The sequence below is a fragment of the Scophthalmus maximus genome, chromosome 1 (genome assembly GCF_022379125.1).
Source record: "Scophthalmus maximus strain ysfricsl-2021 chromosome 1, ASM2237912v1, whole genome shotgun sequence".
NCBI lineage: Eukaryota > Metazoa > Chordata > Actinopteri > Pleuronectiformes > Scophthalmidae > Scophthalmus > Scophthalmus maximus.
In genome coordinates, this window is record NC_061515.1 from 415,001 (window position 1) to 425,000 (window position 10,000).

General features: G+C 48.4%; 1 protein-coding gene across 4 annotated transcripts in view; it reads right to left on the bottom strand.

The window, feature by feature from the left end:
- Nucleotides 1-10,000, bottom strand: part of cdk14 (cyclin-dependent kinase 14) — a 96,579-nt gene that overhangs the window by 30,486 nt on the left and 56,093 nt on the right. For all 4 annotated transcript variants that reach the window (XM_035626555.2, XM_035626566.2, XM_035626575.2 and 1 more), the window contains 3 exons: nt 6,302-6,365; nt 3,284-3,332; nt 328-467 (listed from right to left, as the gene is read on the bottom strand). In XM_035626555.2, the coding sequence (XP_035482448.1) occupies nt 328-467; nt 3,284-3,332; nt 6,302-6,365 (253 nt within the window). The remainder of the gene's footprint in view (nt 1-327; nt 468-3,283; nt 3,333-6,301; nt 6,366-10,000) is intronic.

Sequence of the window (10,000 nt, forward strand, 5' to 3'; positions counted from 1 at the left end):
GAAAAAGAAAAAAGAAAAACCCCACAAAGGCAGGAGGGGGGAGTCGAATCAAGCAGAGGAGAGAGAGAATAGAATCAGTGCCTGTGGTTCTGTGCTTCCACCAAATAGTCAAGTAGCAGTTTACGTCCAGACTCATCTGATGAAGAGTGGAGACTCTGAATGAATGTATTTTTTGTCATAATAAGTGTGTGACGTCTTGATTTATGGCCAAATGTGTCTTGTGAGGTCACAGTGACCTTGACCTTTGACAACCAAAGGTTGATCCCCTGAAGGTGTCCTTGAGATATGACGATGAGCGCGAGGGTGATCGGTGTGTCGGGGACGTACTGTCCTGCAGCTCCCAGAGCCGAGGGGGAAGGTTGCTGAAGTACTCCTGGTTCAGCGCCGCCTGCGCCGACAGGCGGTTCTTTGGGAAGCACTGGAGGAATCTGGAGGCCAACTCCTCGGCGTGGTCCACGTAACCCAACCTGGCAACACACAAACACACACACTTTATCAGACATGTACACGTACAGCACACACACACACACACACACACACACACACACACACACTCACTAAGACATGAGGAACCAACCACTTCAATTTCATCCAAATAAAATATAGAAAAAACATCTTTCCATTTACTGTACTCGTCCCTCTGAGAGAAAAAATGCTCACAGAGCTGCTGACAACAAAAAACAAGCTTTTTAATTATGCTCCAGGTTTCCTGACTCAAGAGCAATAACACACACACACACACACACACACACACACACACACACACACACGTCTCTTTTAAGCTTGCATTTCTCATGGTGACGAGGTCACATCGAGAAGTGTTCCTTAAAGCAAACTCTGAATGTGTGTGTGTGTGTGTGTGTGTGTGTGTGTGTGTGTGCGTGCGTGCAATCGTACTAGGAGTCAGTGCGTCTACGTACACAGCAGTAACCGGGTTCTGGTCTGACCCTGATTACTGCTGTTCGGGGTTAGAATGTGGAGAATGACGGAGTAACTCTTCCTCTGTACAGTAGGTGGCGCTCTGCCAACGTACAACTGGCCTTGAGGTTCTGTCAAAATCACAACAACGTGGACAGCGGAGGAGAACATGGACGACTTTTCAGCGCTGTACATCCTCTACGCGTCAGTAACGTTACGTTGCCGTGGCGATGTCCTCGGGTTTAAAGGTAAAGTTCGTGTTGCTTCCTGTGAGTGGGGAGGGGCAGTTATAACCTACAGTCTTCATGGTTACTGAAGAGTCATCTAGGTCTGTGAACCGGGGCGAGGTGTTCACATGGCGTCTCAGAAACCGTTGTGTTGACCTGAATATAATCTGGTTATTAAACTGCATGTAAACGCCCTGAACTCCTGAACCAGTCCTGGACCTACAGTAGCAGCGCTGAGGGGTGAGAATGGACTGGAAAAAAGAAAAAGGAAGAGCAACACACTCAGTCCGTAATTAGGAATCGGCTGCATTAAATAAACATGATGTTATCGGGCGCAGCTCGCCGAGTCCCGCTGAGCGCAGATCCTCATGTTCTGCAGGCTTCTCCCGAGTCAAGCGTTCTGACAAGACGCTCCCGTAGCTCTCGACGGGGATCTTCAACTCTTCAAGAGAGGGAGGGAGGGAGGGAGGAGAGAGGGAGGGAGGGAGGGAGGGAGGAGAGAGGGAGGGAGGGATGAGGGGGGAGGAAGGAGGGAGGAGGAGGGAGGGAGGAGAGAGGGAGGGAGGGAGGAGGGAGGAGGAGGGAGGGAGGAGAGAGGGAGGAGAGAGGAGGGAGGAGGGATGAGGGGGGAGGAAGGAGGGAGGAGGAGGGAGGGAGGGAGGGATGAGGGATGAGGGATGAGGGATGAGGGGGGAGGAGGAGGAGGAGGAGGAGGGAGGGAGGGATGAGGGAGGAGGAGGAGGAGGAGGAGGGAGGGAGGGAGGAGGAGGAGGAGGAGGAGGAGGGAGGGAGGAGGAGGAGGAGGAGGAGGAGGAGGAGGAGGGAGGGAGGAGGAGGAGGAGGAGGAGGAGGAGGAGGGAGGGAGGAGGAGGAGGAGGAGGAGGAGGAGGGAGGGAGGGATGAGGGAGGAGGAGGAGGAGGAGGAGGAGGAGGAGGAGGAGGGAGGGAGGGATGAGGGAGGAGGAGGAGGAGGAGGAGGAGGAGGGAGGGAGGGATGAGGGAGGAGGAGGAGGAGGAGGAGGAGGAGGAGGAGGAGGGAGGGAGGGATGAGGGATGAGGGAGGAGGAGGAGGAGGAGGAGGAGGAGGAGGAGGGAGGAGGAGGAGGAGGAGGAGGGAGGGAGGGATGAGGGATGAGGGAGGAGGAGGAGGAGGAGGAGGAGGAGGAGGAGGAGGAGGAGGAGGAGGAGGGAGGGAGGAGGAGGGAGGGAGGAGGAGGAGGAGGAGGAGGAGGGAGGGAGGAGGAGGAGGAGGAGGAGGAGGAGGGAGGGAGGAGGAGGAGGAGGAGGAGGAGGACAGGTGAACGTCCTCAGTGACGGACAGTATCTTCCTCTGGATCTGAGACGAGCTGACGATGACACATTCCTTCCTGGGCGGTGGAACGTGGCGAGTGCGTCTTCCTGTTGCAGAACCGCCTGCGTGTGTTTCTGTCCTTTTCCAAACAGCAGAAAGCGACTGACAACTTTTCTGTTTGATCTAAGCAACAAACCAAGAGCAGCTTCTGAAGAAAGTCTCTGTCTTCACTGGCAGGAGCACGTTTTACAGATGTGTCCCGTCGTCCCTGTGCCGGCTCAACAGTTTGTACATGAGTGTAATGTGAGTGAAACGTACAACAAACCAATCAGAGAACCGTCTCCCTGTACAAGACAAGTGCACTACGACCTCTGCAGATTGATCTTGTAATGAGGAGTTTTGCAGGAACAACGTCCAGGCTCGGAAGTCATGTGAGACAGAGAGTGAATGAACCTGAACTCCACGAGGCCCAAACACTGAATGTGCCAGATTCATATTTGTATTAAGAATATTAAGAGTTGTTTCCTGGGGCATTGGTGAAAGTGTAAAAAAAATATTAAATCAAAACATCTTGAAACAAATTCCTGGATCTGCCCGTCTCCCAGGTCTTTGTGGAAATCTGATCAGTATCTGTTTGTGTGGAATCCTGACGAACGTGTGATTCTGTGTAAGTTTGTGCCTCGGCGGGGGAGTTTACTCTGAAGGTCACAGGATTATCTGGGGATTAATGACACAGATCACAGATGACCTGCGATAATATTTGAAATGAGGAACCAAGAAATGATCATCGCTGTGTGAGGGCTTTAGAATATAACACACGATGCTCATATGAAGAGTCAGTACTCACTTGTTCCACGCTTGTCTGAGCTTCTTAGCGCTGTACACTGTAAAACGATCTGTAACGAGAACAAACACATGATGAACAACCTGTCGTCCGGTTAACGTCCTGTAGATTCATCTCATTACTTTACAGTGGCGCTGCGCTGCACCTGAGATCATCTGAGATGAGATCATCACATTCATTACATCAACACATCACTTGTGACACAATAAGAGATAAAACCCCAGTTCCACTCAGCATCATGTGGAAGGAGGTCATGACAAACGACCATCGACCAATACACAAAGAAACAATATCTGTAATGTAACTGTGTAAAGAAAGTTCATCTGCTCGTCTGCTTTGTGTCTACCACAGTTATCGTGTAATAATTCAGTATGAATGTGAACTTCTGTCTTGAAGCCAGACCACGTTACATTTTATAACAGGGAGTTTTGTGCGTCGGTTTTCTTCCATATTTCCACTGCTACGTTTATTACGCCGCCCTGCTCCCTGCGTCTGGGGTGATGTGGACGGGCCCAGCGAGCGAGCCCACCTCCGACCACCGCCAGCCCGAATCCCACCTCAGCCAACCGGCCCGACCGTCTGCCAGCGGCTGCCAGCGCCCGAACGGACCACGGTCCCTGAAGGCTGCATTCAGAGCGCTCACACGGCTCCCGCCATTTTGAAAAGAACATGAGTGTAAATGAGTCGGTGTTTACAGCTGCTACATTTGTACGTTGAGTAAAGTTTGAGCATTAATGAGTTTTGACTTCCTATGATTTACTTATTGATAAATATTGTTTATGACACTTTATAAACATTTTGTGTTTTTGTTGTTGTGTATGCAGTGTCACACTTGTGTTTTATTCATTTTTGTGTTTGAAAAATTAAACTGAAACCTAAAACAACACAGGAGCTGCCGTGTGTTCATAAAGTATTTGTAATGTGAGCGAGTCAACTCCATACACAATTCCAAAAGTTAGAGCTTCATGATATAAGTTTTGATATGATATCTATAGTTTTTTTTAGTTCTCTGAATGTGTATATATATATATATATATATATATATATATATATATATATATATACACATATATATATAAATATATATATGACACCATCATATCAATACAAATGCAGATATATTTGAGGCAGATTAAAACCAGTGATTGATAAAGAAAAAAAATCTGTGTGCAGATAAAATACAGTGTAACAGAAGTAATGCTGGGCTAAAAGGAGACTAGAAGTGAGCAAGTATGTGTAGAGATTTTCATAACCACAGAAATGTGGAAAGTTCCTCCGCTCTGAGGTCGAGCCACAGTCGGAGATCCAACCTTAAGTGATGTTGTTGCAAAGATCGGTGAAGGGAAAGTATGATGCATGTGGCGGTCATGGTGAAAAGTCATGAATCATAAGCAGAAGAATTGATACAGTCACTGTTTTTTAAAAGTGTGCAGACAACAGTCCGCTCAGGTTCCACACCGCTGCTACATACTGCCACCTGCTGGTCACCGCAGCACTCAGCAGCTAGGATGTGTTGCATTTGAATGGATTTGTCAAAAATACCTGTTAATCATTAGTTAATAATATGATGATTTCTAATGGTTGAACGGAACGACTTCATATCTGGCAGTTGTTTTACAAAAAACAGGCTTGACAGGTTTTGTCAGATTTGGAACGTTTTTAAAAGATCATATACATATTATCTCATCTACACACACACACACACACACACACACATATATATGTATATAGATGCAGGATTTTTCATCCATTTCCATTTCCAATTGTTTTAAATTTACATGTTCTTTTGTTGCCATCAGTATTATTATTATTATTATTATTATCCCCTTTATTGTACAGGGGTGGGTGGTAGTGTGTTTCCGTGTTATGATTTTGTGTATATGTTATGTCTATTCTTTATTTTGTTGTGTTCTTTGATATTGTACAAAAAACAATAAATACAAGTTTGAAAAAAAACCTGTTACATGTGAATATTCTTTTTTTACGATCATCATCATTCTCCCCCTCTGGTTATTATCGTTCTTTACTGTGTCGATTATTTGACACTGTAATCATCGTGCACTCTGAGGCTTTATGATGCTTTATCGGGAAACCGTCGTCATGTGGTCATGATTAACCACGATCATGTCGGTTACAGTAACAACTCTTTCTTTCTGTGTATCCCATAACAACTACAGATCTGCAGGCATCAAATAAACAAATGCGACGCTCGGAGGCGTGTGTGTGTGTGTGTGTGTGTGTGTGTGTGTGTGTGCGTGCGTGCGTGTGTGTGTGCGTGTGTGTGTGTGCGTGTGTGTGTGTATGTGTGGCTGCACAGCTGCTCAACACATTGTGTGAGAGGCTAACAAGAGCCAACTGTCGCCATGGCCACGGGACCAGAGATTACGTGTGTGTGTGTGTGTGTGCGTGTGTGCGTGTGTGTTGCGTGTGTTCATGACCACGAGGGTCACACCCCAGTTGGTTCCTAATTGGCCACTGGAGATGAGATGGGAGGGGGGAGGCCAGGTCGCGTGACTTCGCTGCCCCCCACACCGTCATTCAGACTCCGCTCTTCATGGCTGTTCCTCGTCTGTCCTGTCCCCCTCTGCTCAGCTCCTCCAGCTCTTCTTCCTCCCTCCTCCTCCTCCTCCAACACTAATCTGCAGTCTCTATTCATGTTCCCTCTAAAAAGTCCTAATGAGCTCCCAGAGGGCACGGCTGCCCTGGCGCACACACACACACACACACACACACACACACACACACACACACACACACACACACTCCTGATGCTGCTGCGTTAACACATCACAGAGCATCTGATGGTCAGGTAACAGTACAGGAGTATTACTGTATAATCAAGTGTGCGTACCCAATATTTCTGCTGTCAACATTACTACCATTATAGGTTATTGGCAACATGGAGCCTATTCTGTTCCACTTGAACGCGACATTATCATAATTCGAATCTTTCCCACCGGCACCTGAAGGCAGCGTCATAGCTCGGTAAAAACAGAGCTTTATGACATGGACGGTTCTCACCTGGTTTGAAGTGAGGCAGGGAGGAAACACTGGGCCAGGTGTCCTCAGACGGGGTCCCGAGGACCTGGGGAGACACACGGACACGGAGAGGACGAGGTGAACAAGTGCAACAACAACACTGGGGCAGTGAGTGTTACACTGAAGGGATTCTTCTCAGCATCAGTCAACAACAGGGTCACAGACAAGTCAAATTATTTCATCCATCCATCCATCAGCTGCAAGGTCACGGGGGGGGGGGGGGGGGGGGCAACATAAGGACACACACAACCAGAAGACCAGAGGACCTGGAGGGGCACAGGAAGGTCCGGACCTGTGAACCCAGCCCCACCCCTTCCCCCCTTCAGAGTTTGAGAGCAGGGAGACACTTTGTTTCATGACAAACTTTGAAATTCCTCCCCCCATAAAAAAACCATCTCACTGCTTGTGCAACAGTCCTGACACGTCCGGCCTTTATGGAAACCGCCGGCTGAGTTCTCCCGCACACGGCCTGGGTTTAACGATGACACAACCCAGAGCGGCGGACGTGCCTTCCACATGATCCATCACTGCTGAGCAGCGTAATAGTTTCCAGATTGTTGTGCGGTCGCGCCCCTGATCAACTGCAACTCTCCACAGCAGAGCTGCACACGGACGGTTCACATTCTGCTCGAGGAGACGGGTCTAATCTGAACGTATCAGCTTTTTAAGATTTGACTTTCAAATGTAAGCACATGAGGCAGTTGGTCGTCCTCTGGTATGAGAGTCTCCCTGTTTGCTTGTATTTAACAGCCGAGCAGCAAACAACAGACAGAAGATGGGTTGTGAGGTTTACAGACGCATTACTGAACTGATGATTTAAAAGTATGAAAACCAGATGAATGTAATAAGATCAGATGGTTGTTGAACTTTTACAGACACGGATGTGAAGTCAAAGCTGCTGTAATAACAAGCAGCCGCCACCAGAGGGCGGTGCAGCACCACTTCACTAAAAGAAGAACCTTTCATTTCATCAATTCTAAAAGAAAATGTAATGTTTTAACACACGAACAAGTCTTTGGCTTCAGAGAATTGAACTGAAGGGAGTGAATCGTTTATTATCGATAATAATCCATCTGGTCGCGGCCGTACAGTAATCACTCTCATCGATTAAAAACTCACTATGAACAGACACTATGTAAAAGACTGGACTCTTTGAAAAAACAATTTACTGTAATGTTATAATGAAGAAACTCATTAATGTCAGGTTTATGAAATATGTGACAAAAAGAAATGTCCCTGAACGTTACGGACACTGAGATGGACACGTCTGTCAGGACGTGTGAGGGAATGTAGAGAGAAGAGATCAAACAGAGAAAGTCGCAGGTCATGACCCTGAACTCGACACATTCTGGTGGATATACGTACCCTGACCCCCCCACGTCACAGACCACCCACCCAGCCAGACGCAACAGCTCGTCTGTCTCACACAGAGAGACTCATCACAGTGACCGACGGAGCGTCGTTACAAACTATGAGATACACCATATTTTCACAATCATTGAGAAGAAAATGACGAGACAGGAGAAGTTCAGGGTCCAGGTCAGGTCGCGTGTAAAGTTCACTCCCGAGAGCGATTCCATTGGTGGAGAGAAGGGAAGTGATTGGCCCACAGTTGTCCTCTCGTGGACATTGATGGACGGCGTGAAGGAAAGTCCAGATATTATATATATACGTTCCCTTAAAACACTTGACCGTGATGGGTGGGGGCCACTGAGACCCCGACATGTCGACCTCCTCAGCACCGGTGTGATAGTGCTGGACACTTGTCCATCCACCGCTTAATCCAAACCAGTACCGGTGTTGACCGTGATCACAGCCGTGCCTCATCCACACGCCAACTTCTTCTCTTTGTCCTAATGCTGACAGCCTTCACCCCCCCCTCAGCCTTCAGATTGGGGTCACCTCCAGGCAGGGGTCAAACGCATCACAACCAGAGCCAAGTGGATCAGCTGTCTCCCACTGTGAGCAGAGTGGAATGCGTCCAGTAAGCCCCCGACTCTCCGTCTGGCTCACAGGAGATGGACGGTCGCGTCACAGACACAGACGGCAACATCCTCTCGCTCTCCCTCTCCTGAGAGAAGATCAGCTCACATGTGCACCGGCTTACTCCAATAAACAGGCTTCCCTCCACGGAGGGAAATGGCTCTTTGCGTCGTGCATGTCGGCGCCACGGCAGAACCAGAGCGGCCGATTGTATAGTTGTGAAAGAAACCAACCTAGTTTTGGACGTATATGGTGACGGAGGTCAGGACCAAAGAGCTGAACGACCGATGATCGCGCTGATTGCAAGACAAAATCACACATACTGTATAAAACTAAAGTTATATAAACAAATGAATATATATAGTGTGGAGGATGGATCCAGTGTCTCTCGCCTGAGGAAAGGAACTCACTGACGCGCTGCAGATGAAGAACCAGCCGGTCCTGAGCTGAGCACGTCGCATGGGGAAGGTCGGTGTTGGTACAGTTTGTGTGATGACCATGACCGTGTTCTATGTGAAATCCTCTGATGCAGACAGGGATGAGAGTCTTCCCTCTGCGTCAGCAGGTTGTTCTTTGTGCAGCTCCTCACAATTGTTTCCTCTTCACATGAATTCTCTTCACATCACATGAATTCTCGCCGGTGACGTTTGTGTCATCCACTAACTTCATACCACAGTTCGCTCCTTGTCCGACCGGCCCGGACTGGTTTGACCGGGAGGCAATGGGAAGATTCCAAGACAAGATTAACTGTGCCAGGACATTGCACCATGTGACCCCTGAACTCATCGTTCAGATTACGGCAGGGACGCGAGTGAGAAAGAAAGACAAGATGGAGAATAGAGAGAATGGACCGGAGGAGGCTGAGCCAGCCGTCCTGGGGTCTCCGCTGTTGAGCGTGTGACTGCCAGTCTGAACCTGCTGGGCTCTGAGAGTGAGGAGGTCCAACATCAACAGTGACAAGAAGAAGAAGAAGAACGTAAACCCCCTGGAACCGTCTCGATCTGCCTGAGTCATGAGCTCAGTCTGGGGACTCTCCGACTCTTATCCCAGCTTCCGTCTCTGTCGTCCATCTCACTGCTCGGCCTCATTGAGTCTGCTCCGCCACAGATGACCACAATAAAAACATCCTCGCAGCAATGAAGGTCACAAACTTACAATAAAGGAATAAAACAGAGATTGTGAGGAGACGAGGCGGAGGTATCTCACTGGACGAGGTGAAAAGCACGAGATACTTTCTCGCCTATTTGTGCAAAAAATTTGAATGAATTTGAATTCTAAACAGTCCTAGAAGCCAAAAGAACACAGTGATGTGAATAACAAGTCTTCTGTGGACAGGTGTGAAGAACACACACACACACACACAGGTCTGACAGGCTATTTCCTGCAGATAGACCTGTCCATATTCATAAAGCTTCTTCCAGTGGACGTAATCCTCGGAGTGCGACAGCTCGTTAACCAGCTCGAGTGAGCGAGGCCTCGGCCGCCGCTTCTTTAATCCACACTGACGTTCTCAAAAGCTTCGTGTGCGTGAGAGACACAAAGCCACGTTAACACCCATCTAAAAAAAAACACAACTATTTCATTACTTAAGACACCAGCACACATCTTGAAACAGACACATCGAATATATAAAAGTGCGTTTCCCCCTCGTTCCCCCAGACGTGTCACTGCACGTGCAGAGCTGTGAGGACGGGCGAT